This window comes from Dysidea avara, chromosome 2 (genome assembly GCF_963678975.1).
Source record: "Dysidea avara chromosome 2, odDysAvar1.4, whole genome shotgun sequence".
Lineage (NCBI taxonomy): Eukaryota > Metazoa > Porifera > Demospongiae > Dictyoceratida > Dysideidae > Dysidea > Dysidea avara.
Genome location: NC_089273.1, coordinates 54519188 through 54542799, shown reverse-complemented (window position 1 = coordinate 54542799; position 23612 = coordinate 54519188). Strand labels below are relative to the sequence as shown.

Sequence of the window (23612 nt, the reverse complement as noted above, 5' to 3'; positions counted from 1 at the left end):
AGCAGCCTGAACACACACAAACTAGTTTAACAAAGTAATTCACACATAGTTTGGCATATTTTGGCTGGATTTGCTCGCAACCCACAATTGATTCTATTGTGAATCACATGGTGAAGTATTTCTGTGATATCTCCAGGACTTGTCTGTTTACATTGACAAACGTAACAGCAACGTTACCTTCTCCAGCCACCCATCATTGAAGCATTTAGGTATGTCTATAAAAGCAATCCAGTGGTAGAACTCGTATTGGCTGGGGTGATTGATCACTCAGCACAGCGAGGCTATCAGCCTTCACCGGCTTGGGTGATTAGTCATACTGGCACAAGCCCTGCAGGTTATTAGCCTGCACTAAGGCATGTGGGCAACTGTGCTTTATTGCCCACAAAGAGTGCCTTATTGCACCACAAATAGTGCCTTATTGAACGAATAAAGCACTCTTTGTGGTGCAAAAAAGCACCCTCTGTGATTGATTGAAGCACTGTTGACTGGCTGAGAGTGTACTTTATGAAATTTAAAGTACACTTTTTCCTTTGATCTCGCCCATGCAAAGTCCCATAAACTATAATAATAATCATGTTAAATGACTACTTAAGGCCATATCAGTGGCATCAACTGTTGTATTATTGTAAGTCAAACCTTTTTCAGTGACATGCATTTTTGCTTACAGTATGACAATTATTCTGCCTATTATGCTAGCAATAATATACTTGACACCTATATTATGCTCAAAATTATACCAGCATAATAGGCTGGTACCTAAATCTGTGAAATATAACAAAATTAATGACTTTGACTAACAGTTTTACCACTCCACTTTATTGTGATGTAGATCTGTTTCTAATCATCCATACAATAATATTTACTTCCTTGACAATGTACAACATATAGTGTTCAGTGATAACACCTTGACATGTAACTTGTGTAGAGGTCTATTGGCTTATTATAACACCTTGATATGTAACTTGTATATAGAGGACTATTGGCTTATTATAGTATCAAGTCAACAAACAGCAGATGTACTATAGTATACGAGATTTTATAAACATCATTGTTTTGTTTTTTTGAAATTGTTGATCTACACACACAACAGCAATATTGAAGTTCACTTATCACCATAAATGGATAGCCACACTAATACTGTACACATTTGTACCACAGTCATGCCTCTGGTTTGATCAGACTGCTTTCATTAGTGGATTTCTAGAGACGTGTGCCAGCCACTGTGAATGTTCTGTAGGGATGAGCCCACACTGTTAAAACTTGTAATAATAACACAACATCATGTGTTACCGTTACTTGTGGGTACCAAAAAATACTTATGAGTGTAAGCGTTGATACAGCACTTAAAGTATGTGTTGTATTAGCACAAATTATTTTGTTACTTCAACTAATCTTTGTGTTATTTTTACCCTTGGTCATACTGAAATAACTACTACTTATTTGTTACTATAACTAACTTGTTGGATTTACAGTATTAAATATTTAGTGACATTGTAGTAAATGTGTACAACAAAAATGTACATACATAGTACAGAAACACACTAGCAGAATGTTGAGTGCATTACTGTTTAGGACAGTTTCTCTGTACCTCAAAGATCAGGACCAGGATTGGGACAAGAAGATACACCACAGCAACTTCTGATTAAAAGGAAGCAATTGTTCCATTGCTTAGGGTAGATGATGTTGTAGTATAACCCAACTACAGCAGCCACAGCTTTTAAGAGATCATCAACGTCCAAGTAGATGAGATTCTCTATACCCAAAAGTATAGTCTTACATTACAGGACCAGCCTCAACTATATATGGAGCAGTAGTTTCATGGTCTTCAATTTCACTTTTAATGTTGTCACCATTCTGTAAGCATACAAACATGCATGATGTAAGCTAAGTATAGTCGGTACTTTAATATCAAGGCTCACGGTAGTGAGTTGCGCAGCCAAGGAAAGTAGGGCGCACGACTACCATGAGTTATTTACATGAACAACTAACTCTAATAGAACGCACATCTAAAACCTACCTTTAAAACTATTCTTTTGTAAAAAAGAAACCTCGCGATACAACAAGACCTTTGGTATATTGTTACATAAGCATATTACAGTGGATCCTCGCTTATCCGAACCTCGGTTATCCGAACACCTCGATTATTCGAACGCCAAATGCGACTGTTCTATTAGAGTATTTTGTCACTAGTGTGCACTCTATTAAAGTAAATGACTGTTCTATTAGAGTAGTTGAACGAAGCTCTGTATATAAATCAATGGGCTTCAGTTATCCGGACAATTTCACTTATCTGAACACTTTTGGCTAACTATAAGAACAAAGCTGTTCGGATAACTGAGGATCCACTGTACTAAGTAAGTAATCCCTGTTATATTTTAGTAACACCGCATGAAATTTTGCTAAAAACGTACAATTCTTCTCCTTCTTCTTTGCATATTCGTTAGCACGAGCCGCCCATTTTTAAAACTCTTGTATCTTACACTGTGATAGTTCTACAGCCTTGGATTTGCTATCACAAGTTCTTTGGCTAGTTAAATTTCTTCAGTACAAATCATGGAACTCCACCTCTCTTGCGAGAGCCACCATAAGCAAAAGTTTGATTCATTCGCTCTTGCGCTTCATGGGCGTTTATTATAGTCGGTGAAACTTGGTGCAAATTCAGCCATAAGCGTCAACACTAGGTGAACATGATCAGTGTAGTAAACCCAGTGAACTTGGTATCGCTCATGCTATTCTGGTAAGTGTTTGTTATTTAATAATGGGTCTGAAGTAGCGGCCCACAATACAGCTTTGTTGGTGCGTTTCCAGAGACAATCCAGTATAATTAGAAGTTTGGGGTACATTCTCACCTGCCGGGAAATGGCCTTTACTCAATCTGTTCACTGATGATTTTAACGGTGCCTAGAAGCCATACTCTAGTAAGGTTGCAACACCGACAAGTACCTGCATGCATTAATTTTTTTGGTCTTGCTCAGTGACAAAAATGTGTGATATCCTAACACAAAAACAGCCTTGGGGCTGTAAAAAAAGGGCGTTGCCAAGCAAAGTAGGATCAATCAAACAAGATTATTCAACATGACTAGTAAGAACAAGGACTGATATCAAGTTGCGGCCAAGTGATTCCAGTATTACCCATTCTCTTTGTATCTAGCTATAGCTATATAATAAAACTAGAGCAAATACACATACAACTGTTATTAAATTGTCATTCAGCCGTTTTTAAAATCATACACTACAAAAAAAAGTAGCCAAATGACAAGTTAATAACAGTTGCACGTGTATTTGCTCTAGTTTTATTATATAGCTATAGCTAGATACAAAGAGAATGGATAATACTGCATTCACTTAGCCACAACGTGATATCAGTCCTTGTTCTTACTAGTCACGTTGAATAAGCTTGTTTGATTGATCCTACTTTGCCTGTCAGTGCCCTTTTTTTACAGCCCCAAGGCTGTTTTTGTGTTAGGATATGAATAATACTTGTCACAGTGACTATATTCATAAAATATTTTATATACATGGACACATATGAATACCTCTGGCACTATCAGATGGCTTCATCTCTTTGTGCATCAGCTTCACCACAATAAATATAACAGTAGAAATATCAGGGCCTGTAGAAAACATCATGATTTATTGTCTCACATTGTATGCATGGCAGTGGGATATTTATAATAATTCAGCATTTTAGCAACACTCATCTGGACAATCTCGGCCCTAGCTGAACTTATTGAGTTCTATACTGATAGTCTACCCAGCTGTAGTAATGGTGACCTGGTGTTAACTGGTGAAGTAGTCTACCCAGCTGTAGTAATGGTGGCCTGGGGAAGTAGTCTACCCAACTGTAGTAATGGTGACCTGGTGTTAACTGGGGAAGTAGTCTACCCAGCTGTAGTAATGGTGACCTGGTGTTAACTGGGGAAGTAGTCTACCCAGCTGTAGTAATGGTGACCTGGTGTTAACTGGTTAAGTAGTCTACCCAGCTGTATTAATGGTGACCTGGGGAAGTAGTCTACCCAGCTGTAGTAATGGTGACCTGGTGTTAACTGGTGAAGTAGTCTACCCAGCTGTATTAATGGTGACCTAGTGTTAACTGGTGAAGTAGTCTACCCAGCTGTATTAATGGTGACCTGGGGAAGTAGTCTACCCAGTTGTAGTAATGGTGACCTAGTGTTAACTGGTGAAGTAGTCTACCCAGCTGTATTAATGGTGACCTGGGAAGTAGTCTACCCAGCTGTAGTAATGGTGACCTGGTGTAGTAGTCTACCCAGCTGTATTAATGGTGACCTGGTGTTAACTGGGGAAGTAGTCTACCCAGCTGTAGTAATGGTGACCTGGTGAAGTTGTCTACCCAGCTGTAGTAATGGTGACCTGGGGAAGTAGTCTACCCAGCTGTAGTAATGGGGACCTGGTGTTAACTGGTGAAGTAGTCTACCCAGCTGTATTAATGGTGACCTGGTGTTAACTGGTGAAGTAGGCTACCCAGTTGTATTAATGGTGAGCTGGTGTTAACTGGTGAAGTAGTCTACCCAGCTGTATTAATGGTGACCTGGTGTTAAACTGGTGAAGTAGTCTACCCAGCTGTATTAATGATGACCTGGTGTTAACTGGTGAAGTAGTCTACCCAGCTGTATTAATGGTGACCTGGTGTTAACTGGGGAAGTAGTTTACCCAGCTGTATTAATGGTGACCTGGTGTTAACTGGTGAAGTAGTCTACCCAGCTGTATTAATGGTGACCTGGTGTTAACTGGTGAAGTAGTCTACCCAGCTGTATTAATATTGACCTGGTGTTAACTGGTGAAGTAGTCTACCCAGCTGTATTAATGATGACCTGGTGTTAACTGGTGAAGTAGTCTACCCAGCTGTATTAATGGTGACCTGGTGTTAATTGGGGAAGTAGTCTACCCAGCTGTATTAATGGTGACCTGGGGAAGTAGTCTACCCAGTTGTAGTAATGGTGACCTAGTGTTAACTGGTGAAGTAGTCTACCCAGCTGTATTAATGGTGACCTGGGAAGTAGTCTACCCAGCTGTAGTAATGGTGACCTGGTGTAGTAGTCTACCCAGCTGTATTAATGGTGACCTGGTGTTAACTGGGGAAGTAGTCTACCCAGCTGTAGTAATGGTGACCTGGTGAAGTTGTCTACCCAGCTGTAGTAATGGTGACCTGGGGAAGTAGTCTACCCAGCTGTAGTAATGGGGACCTGGTGTTAACTGGTGAAGTAGTCTACCCAGCTGTATTAATGGTGACCTGGTGTTAACTGGTGAAGTAGGCTACCCAGTTGTATTAATGGTGAGCTGGTGTTAACTGGTGAAGTAGTCTACCCAGCTGTATTAATGGTGACCTGGTGTTAAACTGGTGAAGTAGTCTACCCAGCTGTATTAATGATGACCTGGTGTTAACTGGTGAAGTAGTCTACCCAGCTGTATTAATGGTGACCTGGTGTTAACTGGGGAAGTAGTTTACCCAGCTGTATTAATGGTGACCTGGTGTTAACTGGTGAAGTAGTCTACCCAGCTGTATTAATGGTGACCTGGTGTTAACTGGTGAAGTAGTCTACCCAGCTGTATTAATATTGACCTGGTGTTAACTGGTGAAGTAGTCTACCCAGCTGTATTAATGATGACCTGGTGTTAACTGGTGAAGTAGTCTACCCAGCTGTATTAATGGTGACCTGGTGTTAACTGGTGAAGTAGTGTACCCAGCTGTATTAATGGTGACCTGGTGTTAAACTGGTGAAGTAGTCTACCCAGCTGTATTAATGATGACCTGGTGTTAACTGGTGAAGTAGTCTACCCAGCTGTATTAATGGTGACCTGGTGTTAACTGGTGAAGTAGTCTACCCAGCTGTATTAATGGTGACCTGGTGTTAACTGGTGAAGTAGTGTACCCAGCTGTATTAATGGTGACCTGGTGTTAACTGGTGAAGTAGTCTACCCAGCTGTATTAATGGTGACCTGGTGTTAACTGGTGAAGTAGTCTACCCAGCTGTATTAATGATGACCTGGTGTTAACTGGTGAAGTAGTCTACCCAGCTGTATTAATGGTGACCTGGTGTTAACTAGTGAAGTAGTCTACCCAGCTGTATTAATGGTGACCTGGTGTTAACTGGTGAAGTAGTCTACCCAGCTGTATTAATGGTGACCTGGTGTTAAACTGGTGAAGTAGTCTACCCAGCTGTATTAATGATGACCTGGTGTTAACTGGTGAAGTAGTCTACCCAGCTGTATTAATGGTGACCTGGTGTTAACTAGTGAAGTAGTCTACCCAGCTGTATTTATGGTGACCTGGTGTTAACTGGTGAAGTAGTCTACCCAGCTGTATTAATGTTGACCTGGTGTTAAACTGGTGAAGTAGTCTACCCAGCTGTATTAATGGTGACCTGGTGTTAAACTGGTGAAGTAGTCTACCCAGCTGTATTAATGATGACCTGGTGTTAACTGGTGAAGTAGTCTACCCAGCTGTATTAATGGTGACCTGGTGTTAACTGGTGAAGTAGTCTACCCAGCTGTATTAATGATGACCTGGTGTTAACTAGTGAAGTAGTCTACCCAGCTGTATTTATGGTGACCTGGTGTTAACTGGTGAAGTAGTCTACCCAGCTGTATTAATGGTGACCTGGTGTTAACTGGTGAAGTAGTCTACCCAGCTGTATTAATGTTGACCTGGTGTTAAACTGGTGAAGTAGTCTACCCAGCTGTATTAATGGTGACCTGGTGTTAACTAGTGAAGTAGTCTACCCAGCTGTATTTATGGTGACCTGGTGTTAACTGGTGAAGTAGTCTACCCAGCTGTATTAATGTTGACCTGGTGTTAAACTGGTGAAGTAGTCTACCCAGCTGTATTAATGGTGACCTGGTGTTAAACTGGTGAAGTAGTCTACCCAGCTGTATTAATGATGACCTGGTGTTAACTGGTGAAGTAGTCTACCCAGCTGTATTAATGGTGACCTGGTGTTAACTGGTGAAGTAGTCTACCCAGCTGTATTAATGATGACCTGGTGTTAACTGGTGAAGTAGTCTACCCAGCTGTATTAATGGTGACCTGGTGTTAACTAGTGAAGTAGTCTACCCAGCTGTATTAATAGTGACCTGGTGTTAACTGGTGAAGTAGTCTACCCAGCTGTATTAATGGTGACCTGGTGAAGTAGTGTACCCAGCTGTATTAATGGTGACCTGGTGTTAACTAGTGAAGTAGTCTACCCAGCTGTATTTATGGTGACCTGGTGTTAACTGGTGAAGTAGTCTACCCAGCTGTATTAATGGTGACCTGGTGTTAACTGGTGAAGTAGTCTACCCAGCTGTATTAATGATGACCTGGTGTTAACTGGTGAAGTAGTCTACCCAGCTGTATTAATGGTGACCTGGTGTTAACTAGTGAAGTAGTCTACCCAGCTGTATTAATAGTGACCTGGTGTTAACTGGTGAAGTAGTCTACCCAGCTGTATTAATGGTGACCTGGTGTTAACTGGTGAAGTAGTGTACCCAGCTGTATTAATGGTGACCTGGTGTTAACTAGTGAAGTAGTCTACCCAGCTGTATTTATGGTGACCTGGTGTTAACTGGTGAAGTAGTCTACCCAGCTGTATTTATGGTGACCTGGTGTTAACTGGTGAAGTAGTCTACCCAGCTGTATTAATGGTGACCTGGTGTTAACTGGTGAAGTAGTCTACCCAGCTGTATTAATGGTGACCTGGTGTTAACTGGTGAAGTAGTCTACCCAGCTGTATTAATGGTGACCTGGTGTTAAACTGGTGAAGTAGTCTACCCAGCTGTATTAATATTGACCTGGTGTTAACTGGTGAAGTAGTCTACCCAGCTGTATTAATGATGACCTGGTGTTAACTGGTGAAGTAGTCTACCCAGCTGTATTAATGTTGACCTGGTGTTAAACTGGTGAAGTAGTCTACCCAGCTGTATTAATGGTGACCTGGTGTTAAACTGGTGAAGTAGTCTACCCAGCTGTATTAATGATGACCTGGTGTTAACTGGTGAAGTAGTCTACCCAGCTGTATTTATGGTGACCTGGTGTTAACTGGTGAAGTAGTCTACCCAGCTGTATTAATGATGACCTGGTGTTAACTGGTGAAGTAGTCTACCCAGCTGTATTAATGGTGACCTGGTGTTAACTAGTGAAGTAGTCTACCCAGCTGTATTAATAGTGACCTGGTGTTAACTGGGGAAGTAGTCTACCCAGCTGTATTAATGGTGACCTGGTGTTAACTGGTGAAGTAGTCTACCCAGCTGTATTAATGGTGACCTGGTGTTAACTAGTGAAGTAGTCTACCCAGCTGTATTAATAGTGACCTGGTGTTAACTGGTGAAGTAGTCTACCCAGCTGTATTAATGATGACCTGGTGTTAACTGGTGAAGTAGTCTACCCAGCTGTATTAATGGTGACCTGGTGTTAAACTGGTGAAGTAGTCTACCCAGCTGTATTAATGATGACCTGGTGTTAACTGGTGAAGTAGTCTACCCAGCTGTATTAATGGTGACCTGGCGTTAACTGGTAAAGTAGTCTACCCAGCTGTATTAATGGTGACCTGGTGTTAACTGGTGAAGTAGTCTACCCAGCTGTATTAATGGTGACCTGGTGTTAACTGGTGAAGTAGTCTACCCAGCTGTATTAATGGGGACCTGGTGTTAACTGGTGAAGTAGTCTACCCAGCTGTATTAATGGGGACCTGGTGTTAACTAGTGAAGTAGTCTACCCAGCTGTATGCGGTTTATCCGCAATGACGTCATCAAATAAAATGGCACCGTATAGTGGGGGGGATTTTAATATTTTCCAGCATAGAAGTCAATGGAAGCCAAGAATGATGCTTCGCTTTCTACGTCCCATGCGAATGATGACAGCCATTTGGACTCTGGTATGGATATAGATTGTAATAGCGAATACCCATAAGCTGTTTTTGTCTTTCGAAGGTGATTTTTGGTGTCACGAGGAAATGCCTGTGTTTTGCGATGATGGCCACTCGTCTGCAATGTCATTCGCTGTTGATTTTCCCACCGTCTCGGATTTATCTTTATGCGATTTAAGCCCCGAAGAATTTCAACAAACAGGTATGTTGTGAGAGTACCTTTGAGTTCAAGATTGTATGATTTATGCTTAGAGTCACAGAAGAACAGAGGCAAACTGCTTAAATCTGTTGGTTTTAACCAGCTTAAGGAAGCAAGTTGGAAAGGAAATTACTGCTGTGTACCAGATTGCAAAAATGCATCTGCTCAACAGAAAGAAAAAGAACTACTTGGACTTTCAAAGGTGTCATTTCATTCTTTTCCTACAGATAGTAATAGAATGAAGATGTGGATAATTAAAATAAAGAGACCCTGGTCCTGAATTTGTTATAAATAAGTACACAAAGGTTTGTTCAGAGCACTTCACTTCAAGTGATTATTTTCCAACCTCTGATAAACCCAACTCCAGACGTCGTCTCCTGCCCACTGCTGTGCCTTCAGTTTTTCAGTGGACCAGTAAATCATTTCAGTGCCGTAGTGTCACTTCAATGAAGGCATCATCTAGTTTAGAATTCAGTGAGCATGCCACAGATGAACATGATGATTCTGAATCAGATGTAGTTACAGATGATGCTTCAGATGTACACAATTTTGAGGATTATTACAGTAGAGATCAGGAAGATGTTGCCACTAAAACTGCTTTACTTGATGAAATAGAACGATTAAAGCTGCAAGTCAAGCAACTGCAGGATAAACTTGCAGAATCTCAAAGAACCTCTACAAAATCTCTGTTTCGCCTTGACAACATAAAGGAGGACAGTGACTTAGTGAAGTTTTATACTGGATTCTCAGATTATGCAACACTAGCTACATTTTACGAACAGGTTCTTGAATCTGATGCTAAAGTTATGAGACAATGGGATAGCAGGAGATGCAAGGAAGCTTGTGGTGATACCAAACATGGCCCATGTTGTAAACTTCCCTTACTAGAGCAGCTATTTATGACCCTTGTGCGACTTCGTCTTGGCCTGTATGAAAGGGATTTGGCTGTACGGTTTGGAGTGTCTCAGTCAACAGTATCTCGCACAACAACCTGGATTAACCTTATGTATCACAGCTTTAAAGCTATTGAACGTTTCCCACCCTGGCATATAGTCAAGAAGTATAAGCCAGAAATCTTCAAGCGTAACTATCCAAACACCCGTGTGATCATTGATGCAACTGAGTTTGCCATTGAACGACCCTCATCGCTTTCATCCCAGTCAAGCACATTTTCAACCTACAAAAATAAGAACACTGTAAAAGTACTATTGGGTATAACCCCTAGTGGAGCCATATCGTTTGTGTCCAAATGTTATGAAGGATCAATATCAGATAAAAGGCTGGTGGAAGTCAGTGGGCTGCTGGAGAAATTAGATGCAGGTGACGAAATCATAGCTGATAAAGGCTTTCTTATTCAAGACACATTAGCACCTCTTGGGGTACGTCTGAATGTACCCCCTCTTTTGAAATCAGACCGTCAAATGGCAAGTGAGGATGTGATTTTAACTAAAAAGATAGCACAGTTAAGGGTCCATGTGGAAAGAGAGATAGGAAGAGTAAAGGATTTTCATATTTTACAAAATGCATTGCCTGCCGTAATGTGGGACACAATAAATCAAGTAATTTATGTGTGCTGTATGCTTACAAACTTTGATCCACCTTTGGTAGCCTAATCCTTTTGTACAGTACATTTATTGATTTCAAGTATTTCATTAAAATTAATTAATTTATCACAATCAAATAAAACTCATGATTTTTTATAAACAACATTACAGCTAATTTAAATTTACAGCTGTAGTAGAGTCATAATGGTTTTGGCCGTTATAAATTATCAGCAGTGGTGCATGCTTCCATAACTTCCACTGACTGCAAAGATCTTCAGTTGTTAATGGAACAAAAACGCCTCCTTTCATCTTGGGTAGTGGTGGTGGTTGAGAAAAATATTTTCGGGCATATGTAGAACCATCATGTGAAGCAGTAACAACAATAATATCTCTTTGCAGTCCAATAGCCATTAGACGGACATCTAGGTCACCTCCCCAACTGTTATGACTGAGAATGTTTTGTCTCTTCTCTAACCACTGCAAAAATGACATATCAGTTTCTGTACGAACACCTGGATGGTCCCACATCATGCGTGAAGCTATGTTTCTCAGTTGAGAACTGATTTTCTCATCACCTTGAGAAGTATGGGGAATTAGTCCAGCTTGATGGGAAATGGAATGGTATAAACAGCTACCATCTCCCTTGACTACATGCTTCACAACATGTAAATGTTGCAGGACATAATCTAAAGGCAATGAGGTTACTTTATTAGTAGCCATAATTTTGACATCAGATGATGCAATTGTTTTGGTCTCCTTACCACTGTGTGAAGGAGGAGTCAACAATGAAGCCTTCTTGGGTGGTAACTTATTGGAGATCTGGGCACGGCTGCCTGTTACAACCTTAACTGGTGGTACAGAGGAACTGGGTGATTTAACTGGTGGTACAGAGGAACTGGGTGATTTAACTGGTGGTACAGAGGAACTGGGTGATTTAACTGGTGGTACAGAGGAACTGGGTGATTTAACTGGTGGTACAGAGGAACTGGGTGATTTAACTGGTGGTACAAAGAAACTGGGTGATTTAACTGGTGGTACAGAGGAACTGGGTGATTTAACTGGTGGTACAGAGGAACTGGGTGATTTAACTGGTGGTACAGAGGAACTGGGTGATTTAACTGGTGGTACAGAGGAACTGGGTGATTTAACTGGTGGTACAGAGGAACTGGGTGATTTAACTGGTGGTACAGAGGAACTGGGTGATTTAACTGGTGGTATAGAGGAACTGGGTGATTTAACTGGTGGTATAGAGGAACTGGGTGATTTAACTGGTGGTACAGAGGAACTGGGTGATTTAACTGGTGGTACAGAGGAACTGGGTGATTTAACTGGTGGTACAGAGGAACTGGGTGATGGTCTACTAGTTGGTGGCATGATCATGTATGGTACAACTGCTGGTAAAAATTGTTCAAAATAGAATTTACCAGCTGTAGAAATGGCTGACTTCATAAAATCTGCATCATATTTGATTCGCTGAACAAACGGCTCATGAAGAGGTGACCATACAACAAAATCACACCACTGTAAGCTGGTCACATGCATCTGTGTTTGTAACTGATAAAAGTATGAATGAGATTTTGACAGGCACATGTTTCCATCTCTCTCCACAACCAAGCAGAATGCAGCCACGGTTCTGCAAGCCTTGAAAATAGACAAATTTTCACATGAAAGGGGACACTTAACCTCTAAGCACCCCTTACTATCCTCTTTTAGAGTTGGATCAGATACGATTGCATCAGGGCTAGCTGCTAGCCATGGCAGCAAAGCATCAACTACAAGTCCACACTTTTGAACTTCAACAGCTACCCCAGCTTGAATTGGTAGTTAACATAAGAATCAATGGCATATTTCTCATGCTCTCTTCCGTAGCGAATTGCAGTCGTGTTTAAAGAGACACAGTTGATCTTTTTCTTCACAAAAGCTGTACAACTTGTGCTGACCCTTCGATGGCACACTTCCTTCATGATGGAGGCTGTAATCCTTAGCTTTCTTTGGCTGTGCCACAAGTCCGAAGATGCTTGCTCTCTGGTTTTCTCTTCTAACTCCTTAGCTTGTTTTCCATCTATAACTACTTCACTTTTGTACAACTGCATGCCATGCAACTGCCCTGAAGGAGTGTCGTTACTAGGAAATGTACTGTCTTCAACTTCTCTGCTACAAGAGGCTTAAGTATGATCATGGTTTACTTGATCAAGTTTGGCAGCTAGTTCATTTAAAAGCTTTTTTTTCTGTTCAGCAGCTCTTAAAACTCTTTCTTTCTTAATTTCATCTAGATGAGTATCAACAGGAGCTGGTTCATCATCCAATAACTGAAGATAGCATGATGAGCTATATCTTTCAAGTAAAGATTTAGTTTGGGCAGCCTTCTTATTCTGTGCTGGGGTCTGTGCCATGCAAAGAGCATGGTTTGCACTAGCTATTTTCATTTGTTCAACATGTGACAATGTTTTTCTGAGATTTCTGGCTATATTAGGATCAAGAATTCTCCTGTGTTCGGGTCTGCAGTCCCACTCATTGATTCTGTGAGCCTTTATCCGCTTTTTCACACCATACTCTTTTCTGACAAGACGTATATCATCGATTGGCATTGCTTCAATGTTTCTTTGTCTAGGACGATTCCAGGTCTGCAGACGTTCAGTACATCCCTTCCGTTCATCATCCTGCAACCCAGAGTGGATATAATCTTCCAAGCAATAAAGGGTGCCTGTAACATGGTTACAACATCCTGACAGACCTGCTGGGCATGAACAGCAAGCTTGTGCCACACGAGCTGTGGATTCACAAAAAAAATAATCACTTTGTAAACACGATCCTTTTTCATTGAAGGTAATACAGCAGCTGAAACACATGAGTGATCAGGCACTTGAGGTAAAGGATGGTATTTGATTTTCTGTATGTGCCCATCTTGATAAAAGCGGTACGCTTTATCGAGGGTTCTAGTATAATCAATGGACGTGGAATTGCTACACTCATGATCACCTGAAGCATGCTGCAACACTGCTTCAGCCCTTTCATCAGCAATATTCTCTAAATAACTGATCTTTTTCAATACAACTTTACGATCAATGAGATGGTCGTAGATTGTACCAAAGGTGATTCCTGGCAAATTATAGAGTCGATTTGTCCACAGGATGTCTTCTGGTGCTGGAACTGACTTCATTAACCTTATACATGTAGAGGATGAACCTCGAGTGGTGGCCAGTTTTCGCTGACTGTTAATACCATGATCTGGATCCACCAAATATTTGTCCCATCCATACTGAATGTATAACTTGACCCTATTAGAATGTTTTGTTAAATGCAACTTATGTTTTAATATGTACATTTACCTTTCGATAAGCTGGGGTTTTTTCCCTGTGACTGGAGCACCACGACAAGTAAGCCATCGTTTCAACTGCACAATGCCTAATTCGGCTGGTTCCTTGCCGCTTAGGGATGAACCAGGGATATCCTTTTCAGTCAACAATAAAACATCATCCCCGGGGAGGTCGATACTGGCTTCCAAATCGGCCGAAAACGATGTTCCCGAATAGTGGCCATCATCGCGAAACACAAACATTTCCTCGTCACACCAAAAATCACCTTTGAAAGACAAAAACAGCTTATGGGTATTCGCTATTACAATCTATAACCATACCAGTCCAAATGGCTGTCATCATTCGCATGGGACGTAGAAAGCGAAGCATCATTCTTGGCTTCCATTGACTTCTATGCTCGAAAATATTAAAATCCCCCCACTATACGGCGCCATTTTATTTGATGACGTCATTGCGGATAAACCTCATTAATAGTGACCTGGTAAAGTAGTCTACCCAGCTGTATTAATGGGGACCTGGTGTTAACTGGTGAAGTAGTCTACCCAGCTGTATTAATGGGGACCTGGTGTTAACTGGAGAAGTAGTCTACCCAGCTGTATTAATGGTGACCTGGTGTTAACTGGAGAAGTGGTTTACCCAGCTGTATTAATGGTGACCTGGTGTTAACTGGTGAAGTAGTCTACCCAGCTGTATTAATGGTGACCTGGTGTTAACTAGTGAAGTAGTCTATTCAGCTGTATTAATAGTGACCTGGTGTTAACTAGTGAAGTAGTCTACCCAGCTATATTAATGGGGACCTGGTGTTAACTGGTAAAGTAGTCTACCCAGCTGTATTAATGGTGACCTGGTGTTAACTGGTGAAGTAGTCTACCCAGCTGTATTAATGTTGACTTGGTGTTAACTGGTGAAGTAGTCTATTCAGCTGTATTAATGGTGACCTGATGTTAACTGGGGAAGTAGTCTACTCAGCTGTATTAATGGTGACCTGGTGTTAACTAGTGAAGTAGTCTACCCAGCTGTATTAATGGTGACTTGGTGTTAAGGGGAAGTAGTCTATCCAGCTGTATTAATGGTGACCTGGTGTTAAGGGGAAGTAGTCTACCCAGCTGTATTAGTGGTGACCTGGTGTTAACTGGTAAAGTAGTCTACCCAGCTGTATTAATGGTGACTTGGTGTTAAGGGGAAGTAGTCTATCCAGCTGTATTAATGGGGACCTGGTGTTAACTGGTGAAGTAGTCTACCCAGCTGTATTAATGGTGACCTGGTGTTAAGGGGAAGTAGTCTACCCAGCTGTATTAATGGTGACCTGGTGTTAACTGGTGAAGTAGTCTACCCAGCTGTATTAATGGTGACCTGGTGTTAACTGGTGAAGTAGTCTACCCAGCTGTATTAATGGTGACCTGGTGTTAACTGGTGAAGTAGTCTACCCAGCTGCATTAATGATGACCTGGTGTTAACTAGTGAAGTAGTCTACCCAGCTGTATTAATGGTGACCTGGTGTTAACTGGTGAAGTAGTCTACCCAGCTGTATTAATGATGACCTGGTGTTAACTGGTGAAGTAGTCTACCCAGCTGTATTAATGATGACCTGGTGTTAACTGGTGAAGTAGTCTACCCAGCTGTATTAATGATGACCTGGTGTTAACTGGTGAAGTAGTCTACCCAGCTGTATTAATGGTGACCTGGTGTTAACTGGTGAAGTAGTTTACCCAGCTGTATTAATGGTGACCTGGTGTTAACTGGTGAAGTAGTCTACCCAGCTGTATTAATGGTGACCTGGTGTTAACTGGTGAAGTAGTCTACCCAGCTGTATTAATGGTGACCTGGTGTTAACTGGTAAAGTAGTCTACCCAGCTGTAGTAATGGTGACCTGGTGTTAACTGGTGAAGTAGTCTACCCAGCTGTAGTAATGGTGACCTGGTGTTAACTGGTAAAGTAGTCTACCCAGCTGTATTAATGGTGACCTGGTGTTAACTGGTGAAGTAGTCTACCCAGCTGTATTAATGGTGACCTGGTGTTAACTGGTAAAGTAGTCTACCCAGCTGTAGTAATGGTGACCTGGTGTTAACTGGTGAAGTAGTCTACCCAGCTGTAGTAATGGTGACCTGGTGTTAACTGGTAAAGTAGTCTACCCAACTGTATTAATGGTGACCTGGTGTTAACTGGTGAAGTAGTCTACCCAACTGTATTAATGGTGACCTGGTGTTAACTGGTGAAGTAGTCTACCCAGCTGTATTAATGGTGACCTGGTGTTAACTGATGAAGTAGCCTACCCAGCTGTATTAATGGTGACCTGATGTTAACTGGGGAAGTAGTCTACCCAGCTGTATTAATGGTGACCTGGTGTTAACTGGTAAAGTAGTCTACCCAGCTGTATTAATGGTGACCTGATGTTAACTGGTGAAGTAGTCTACTCAGTTGTATTAATGGGGACCTGGTGTTAAGGGGAAGTAGTCTATCCAGCTGTATTAATGGTGACCTGGTGTTAACTGGTGAAGTAGTGTACCCAGCTGTATTAATGGTGACCTGATGTTAACTGGTGAAGTAGTCTACTCAGTTGTATTAATGGGGACCTGGTGTTAAGGGGAAGTAGTCTATCCAGCTGTATTAATGGTGGACACAAATACAAATGGACTTGCACATAAACACATATAACTGAGACATACACACAAACAGACTTACTATGAATATCATTTCCCTCCAATACTCCCAGTCCTCAACTAAAGAAGTACACACACCCTTGTAGTCCACCATGAATCTCATTGGACCTCAGTGTTGGGGAACTATCACTGGTGACCCATACTCCAGCATATGTGTTGGAGTAGATCTTGTTGTCAAGGAACTGACCACAACCCTAGCAACAGTAGACACATCAGCTATTGCTGTAGGAACTATGTACAAGTGACAACAACTAAAGAATTATACAATATTGTTATTGTAGGAACTGTGTAACTCCTTAGGAACTACAACAACTAAAGAGTTGTACAATATTGTTATTGTAGGAACTGTGTAACTCCTTAGGAACTACAACAACTAAAGAGTTGTACAATATTGTTATCGTAGGAACTGTGTAACTCCTTAGGAACTACAACAACTAAAGAGTTGTACAATATTGTTATCGTAGGAACTGTGTAACTCCTTAGGAACTACAACAACTAAAGAGTTGTAAAATATTGTTATTGTAGGAACTGTGTAACTCCTTAGGAACTACAACAACTAAAGAAATGTACAACATTGTTATTGTAGGAACTGTGTAACTCCTTAGGAACTACAACAACTAAAGAGTTGTACAATATTGTTATTGTAGGAACTGTGTAACTCCTTAGGAACTACAACAACTAAAAAGTTGTACAATATTGTTATTGTAGGAACTGTGTAACTCCTTAGGAACTACAACAACTAAAAAGTTGTACAATATTGTTATTGTAGGAACTGTGTAACTCCTTAGGAACTACAACAACTAAAGAGTTGTACAATATTGTTATTGTAGGAACTGTGTAACTCCTTAGGAACTACAACAACTAAAAAGTTGTACAATATTGTTATTGTAGGAACTGTGTAACTCCTTAGGAACTACAACAACTAAAGAAATGTACAACATTGTTATTGTAGGAACTGTGTAACTCCTTAGGAACTACAACAACTAAAGAGTTGTACAATATTGTTATTGTAGGAACTGTGTAACTCCTTAGGAACTACAACAACTAAAGAGTTGTATAATATTGTTATTGTAGGAACTGTGTAACTCCTTAGGAACTACAACAACTAAAGAGTTGTATAATATTGTTATTGTAGGAACTGTGTAACTCCTTAGGAACTACAACAACTAAAGAATTGTACAATATTGTTATCGTAGGAACTGTGTAACTCCTTAGGAACTACTACAACTAAAGAAATGTACAACATTGTTATTGTAGGAACTGTGTAACTCCTTAGGAACTACAACAACTAAAGAGTTGTACAACATTGTTATTGTAGGAACTGTGTAACTCCTTAGGAACTACAACAACTAAAGAGTTGTACAATATTGTTATTGTAGGAACTGTGTAACTCCTTAGGAACTACAACAACTAAAGAAATGTACAACATTGTTATTGTAGGAACTGTGTAACTCCTTAGGAACTACAACAACTAAAGAGTTGTACAACATTGTTATTGTAGGAACTGTGTAACTCCTTAGGAACTACAACAACTAAAGAGTTGTACAATATTGTTATTGTAGGAACTGTGTAACTCCTTAGGAACTACTACAACTAAAGAAATATACAACATTGTTATTGTAGGAACTGTGTAACTCCTTAGGAACTACAACAACTAAAGAAATGTACAACATTGTTATTGTAGGAACTGTGTAACTCCTTAGGAACTACAACAACTAAAGAGTTGTACAATATTGTTATTGTAGGAACTGTGTAACTCCTTAGGAACTACAACAACTAAAGAAATGTACAACATTGTTATTGTAGGAACTGTGTAACTCCTTAGGAACTACAACAACTAAAGAGTTGTACAATATTGTTATTGTAGGAACTGTGTAACTCCTTAGGAACTACAACAACTAAAGAGTTGTATAATATTGTTATTGTAGGAACTGTGTAACTCCTTAGGAACTACAACAACTAAAGAATTGTACAATATTGTTCAGTTATTGTAGGAAATGTATTTTCTGGTGGTTGAATGTAGTGAATTAGACAGAAAATAAGCTCCCACAAGAATACATGTGTGACATCACGCCTCATGTGATGCAGGGGGTATATAAGGTTGGTATAGTGTGCTTTAATTCATTCTATGCCACGTGTTTAGTACAGGTTGGCTGCGTGTGTCTTTGAAAGAAGAGAATCACGAATACTATGGAGGGGAAGCTCAATACTCTTTTAGCTGAGCTCTGCCAATCCCAAGACGAAGTCCGCCAACTCCGACGAGAAGTGGAGGAAAAGCTCGATGCTTCCATAGCCGAAGTTAAACGGGAAGTCAACGAGGCTCAGGAGAAGACCAGCGAAGATGCTGCCAGAAAGATTGGTAACACTAGTTACCAATTGAAGAAGAAAGGCCACGAGCATCAGTACCACTTTAATTGCGGAGTGGAAGAAGCAATTAGCTCTGCCCAAGCTGATTTATCAAAATTGAAGCCGGTGAATCCAGACCAGAAGACAGCCCTAGAATCAGCCAAGACGAAGCTCAAGCAAGGTATGAAGGTGTTAGCTACGAGGCAAAAGCACATAAAGATTGCCGATTGCTCCGAGCATGGATGGGGCACGGCTGCCCACTATCAGGAAGATCCCTTAGCATCAAGCCCGGAAGACGATAAAAAGATAGAACGAGCTGAGAATAAAGTGGAGAAGGATGCAAAAAGAGAAGCCGATAAAGTACAAAAAATGAGTTTGAAACGTTGAGGTGGAGGCGGAGGTGAAAAAAGGAGGTGGGTACAGCCATACCCGGGTGAGCATCAGGCTCCCGAATATTATGACAGAAGGGAGCAGTGGGGGCCCCCACCTCCCACGGTGCCTCAGAGGCCCTACAGAGCAACAGTGCTTGGACCTTGTTTCCAATGTGGCGCTATGCCAAGCTCTGCTCAGGACCGAACAGACCGTATCCTTTTTCTCAACCTGTGGTAAGCAGTGCTGTAGTGCATGAACTTAGCCCAGGGCTAGATGAGTTGTCATTATGTTGTGTAAGTATCAGTGGTGTTATTGCCAAGTCAACCACACACAGTGTATGTGTTAATGAGCTAGTTGGTATTGACCAGGTTATGTCAGAAGGTGTTGATGGACAATCTCATGAGCATGTAAGTGATGACAAGGGTATGTCTGACAATAAAATGAATTCAGAGATAACTCAGTTTGGGGAGCTAGGGAGCCAAGGGCTGGTGCAAATAACAGATGGGCAGGGCCGCCTTAAGCAAAGATTACCCTTTTGGAGAGAAGTACTGCATGCACCACCCCACATACTTGAATGCATTGAACATGACTATTGCTTGCCCTTAAAATTCATTCCCCCACCTCACATCCAACATAACCACCAATCATCAGAGACCCACCAGTGCTTTGTGGATGAAGTGATAAGTAGCTTAATCGCAAATCATTGCATCATCAGGGTGGATGCACAGCCGCATGTTTGTAGCCCTATATCTGTTGTATCCAGTGTGGTGGGGAAATTATGTCTGGTATTGAACTTAAAGTATGTTAACCAATTTCTGCATGTCTTGACCTTTAAATACGAAGACTTGCATGTAGCAGCCCTTATGTTTGAAAAGAATGAATACTTGTTTAAATTTGACCTCAAATCGGGTTATCACTATGTGGACATCCACCCTGAGTGTTATAAATTCCTAGGGAAAGGAGGAAGGATTCAGTGGAAGGAGTTTTCTATGTCTTTACAGTGTTGCCCTTCAGGCATTCTAGTGCCTGCTACTTATTTACTAAACTTCTACAGCCACTTATTTGGTTGTGGAGAGGTAGAAGTCTGAAAGCTATTATTTACCTTGATGATGGTATTGTGACTGTACGTGGGAAAGAGAGAGCCATAAGGGAAAGTGCCTCAGTGAAAAGACACTTGGAGAGTGCTGGTTTTGTCATTAACATAGAAAAGAGCCAGTGGGACCCTTCCCATAGCATGGAATGGCTTGGGTTCCTTATCAACCTGTCTAAAGGTAAGTTCTCAGTTCCAAATGACAAAATAAATAGACTAAAAAGTAAATTGCTATAGCTGAAAAATGCCGAATCAGCTGGTCAAAGCAAATAGCCAGTATTACAGGTTCAATAATTTCAATGTCACTAGCCCTTGGCTCAGTGTCCAGACTAATGACTCGCAGCTTGTTTGCTGTACTCAATAGTAGAATTTCATGGTGGCAAAAACTTAGCCTGACTAAACAGGCACGGGATGAGGTGGGCTTCTGGTTTGCTAGAATTTCAGAGTTTTATGGGCAGAATATATGGCCCAAGCCATCAGCCCTCCGCATTGTTTATTCAGATGCTAGCTCTACAGGCTTGGTGGGTATACAGTAGAGCATGGTAACCTAGTGGCTAACGGCCAATGGTCAGTTGAGGAGGCAGCCCAAAGTTCTACATGGTGGGAATTGCGAGCAGTCAGATTAGTGTTAGAGTCACTTCAGGGAAAGCTGGCAAATGAGCGAGTCCACTGGTTCACAGATAATCAGAATGTGGTTAGAATTGTACAGCACGGTAGCCCCAAGGCGGTCCTGCAAGTGGAAGCTTTAGAGATATTTGCTGTGTGTGTTGATAACTCAATCAGACTAGAGCCTGAGAGGATACCAAGGGAACAGAATGAGTTGGCCGACTATTATAGTCGTATTGTGGACCATGATGATTATATGCTTAATCCATCTGTTTTTACTTGGCTAGATGAGCTTTGGGGTCCACACAGTGTTGATAGATTTGCCAGCCCAAATAATGCCCAGCTTGATAGATTTAATACCAGATTCTGGGCTCCTGGGATAGAAGCGGTGGACGCATTTACGTGTAACTGGGGCACTGACATCAACTGGTTGTTCCCACCTGTCTACTTAGCCCCAAGGGTGATTAGGCATGCACAAGCAGCAGCTGCTAAAGGTACTCTAATAGTTTCCCGATGGGTTTCTGACCCATTCTGGCCCTTACTGTTCCCAAACGGCACTGAACCAGCAGATTTCATCATAGAATGGCTTGAACTACCACTAAGCGATGCATTGATTTTAGCAGGCCTTTTGGGTTCGAACTTATTCTTTGACCTCCCAAATACACCAATGTTGGCTGTCAGATTTCATTGTGTTAAGTTGTAAGTAGTTTTAAAAAATACAATAAAAAATAAATAAATAAAATATCAAAAAAATAAAATAAAAATCCATAAATAAATAAACTTATTAAGGGATGCTATAGCTGGCCAATACAGGAGTCGCAAGTGTAGAGATGTGTAGACAGACAGTGAACAGGTAAATGCATATCCTGTCGATCACTACACAAAAATATGGTATGTTGGTCACACCTCAGAGGTTTATGCTGTGTTGGTCACAACTCAGAGGCTTATGCTGTGTTGGTCACAGCTTAGAGGCTTATACCGTGTTGGTCACAGCTCAGAGGCTTATAGGCTGGTCACAGCTTAGAGGCTAATGCTGTGTTGGTGACAGCTTAGAGGCTTACGCTGTGTTGGTCACAGCTCAAAGGCTTTTGATGTGTTGGTCACAACTCAGAGGTATATATACAGCTCAGAGGCTTATTCATTGGTCACAGTTTGGAGGCACATACTGTGTTGGTCACAACTTAGAGGCTTATAGTCACAATTTAGAGGTAAATTACTGTGTTGGTCACAGCTCAGAGGTTATGTTGTGTCGGTCACAGCTTAGAAATGTAAGGTGGGTCAGTCTCATCTTGGTAAAGCATACTGTGTCAGTTGTAGTCCCAGGTAGGGTTGGGTGATAGTGAAAATTTCCTCCCACGGTTATTGTGGAGCTTATTATCACGATTATTGCAAGTATCACAGTATTGAAATGAACCATAGCAAGTACACTCAAAACTGTTTACACAGTATATTTGCATGGATGAACTTTGTTTACCAGCTACCACAACTGTAAGGAGTTTGGAAATACCAGGCTAACTTATAGAGCATGGAGTAGATAAAATTTTGAAGGAGACATACGTAGCTGGTTTCTATGTATATAGCTAGCAGATAATTTACTAAGACTTACTAATGTGAAGCTAGAACTTTTATCCCACAATCACACTAGTACTCTATCCGGTACTCGTGCCTCGAATTAGTGGGTCGCTTGGTGTAGCAGTGCATGGGTTAGACTTGTTTTCTAGTACAAGGAGGCTGAAATACTGATTGACAACTACAATATGGCATTGTTAACACGTGTAAGTGTGTAGTTGCAGCTGTATTCCTGCCATGATATCGCAATAACCGTTTTTTATACCGGTATGGCAGTTTTTCAAAACCAAGGTGGTATCGATTATTGCCAGCTGTAATATCACCTTGTTACCGTCATACCGTATATCGCCCAAACCTAGTCCCAGGGTTGTACTGGTCACACGGTGTCATGGCCCCACAAGAATTCAGCCTGCAGCCAGTAACTGCTTGAGCTGAATAACTTCACTACATGTGTATACTTTGTTCTGTAGGTATTCTAGCACATGGGAGCTGGCTACTCATGAAAGACCTAGAGGACCCAGAGCTAAAGGATCTCGCCAACAGGCTGCCACACACAATAATGCACAGCCGTGCAGACAGCACTGTTAAAAAGTACTGTGGTGCTTTCAGGAGGTGGCAAACCTGGGTGGTGGTACACAAGCTACCACCCATTCCAGCCAGGCCACATGAACTTGCCTTGTATCTTCAGTTCATTGGTGAGCAATCGGGGTCAAAGTCAGCAGCAGAAAAAGCTTGCAATGCATTGACCTGGGTCCACTCTATATCAGGATTAGCCTTACCAGCAATTCACCCCCTGGTGAAAAATACGTTGGCAGGCCTACAGCGTTCTTTAGCTAAGCCAGTCGTGAAAAAAGAGCCAATGACCATTGGGATGATTGAGGCAGTTGTTAGAGATGCTGAGCTATCAGGTTCTTTGTCTGATTTGAGGCTTGCAACAGCATGTGTTCTAAGGTATGCTGCATTTCTAAGGTTTAGTGAGCTAGTAGAACTCGCACCAGCTGATTTTATTGTCAACGGGGAGATGATGTCAATTTGAATCAAGCGCAGC

General features: G+C 41.3%; 3 protein-coding genes across 4 annotated transcripts in view; 1 reads left to right on the top strand and 2 right to left on the bottom strand.

Annotated features, from left to right (window-relative positions):
- Positions 1-1474: 1474 nt before the first annotated feature.
- LOC136247708 (F-box only protein 11-like) overlaps positions 1475-23612 on the bottom strand; it is a 49275-nt gene continuing 27137 nt past the window's right edge. The window contains exons 21-23 of the mRNA XM_066039539.1: positions 16604-16775; positions 3537-3614; positions 1475-1854 (exon numbers count right to left, since the gene is read on the bottom strand). The gene's annotated coding sequence lies outside the window, so the exon portion shown is untranslated. The remainder of the gene's footprint in view (positions 1855-3536; positions 3615-16603; positions 16776-23612) is intronic.
- Positions 8949-10673, top strand: LOC136248249 (uncharacterized). Its single transcript, XM_066040058.1, has 3 exons — positions 8949-9063; positions 9114-9290; positions 9376-10673. Exons 1-3 carry the CDS (start codon positions 8949-8951, stop codon positions 10671-10673), a joined length of 1590 nt encoding a protein of 529 aa, XP_065896130.1.
- LOC136247694 (uncharacterized) lies at positions 10758-14721 on the bottom strand. Of its 2 annotated transcripts, none has more exons than XM_066039520.1 (2): positions 13934-14698; positions 10758-13882 (listed from the first exon to the last, which is right to left on the bottom strand). In XM_066039520.1, exon 2 carries the CDS (start codon positions 12192-12194, stop codon positions 10776-10778), a length of 1419 nt encoding a protein of 472 aa, XP_065895592.1. In that variant the 5' UTR covers positions 12195-13882; positions 13934-14698; the 3' UTR covers positions 10758-10775. The 2 variants fall into 2 exon arrangements, with proteins under 2 accessions (XP_065895592.1, XP_065895593.1); XM_066039521.1 differs by having other exon boundaries at positions 10761-13882; positions 13934-14721.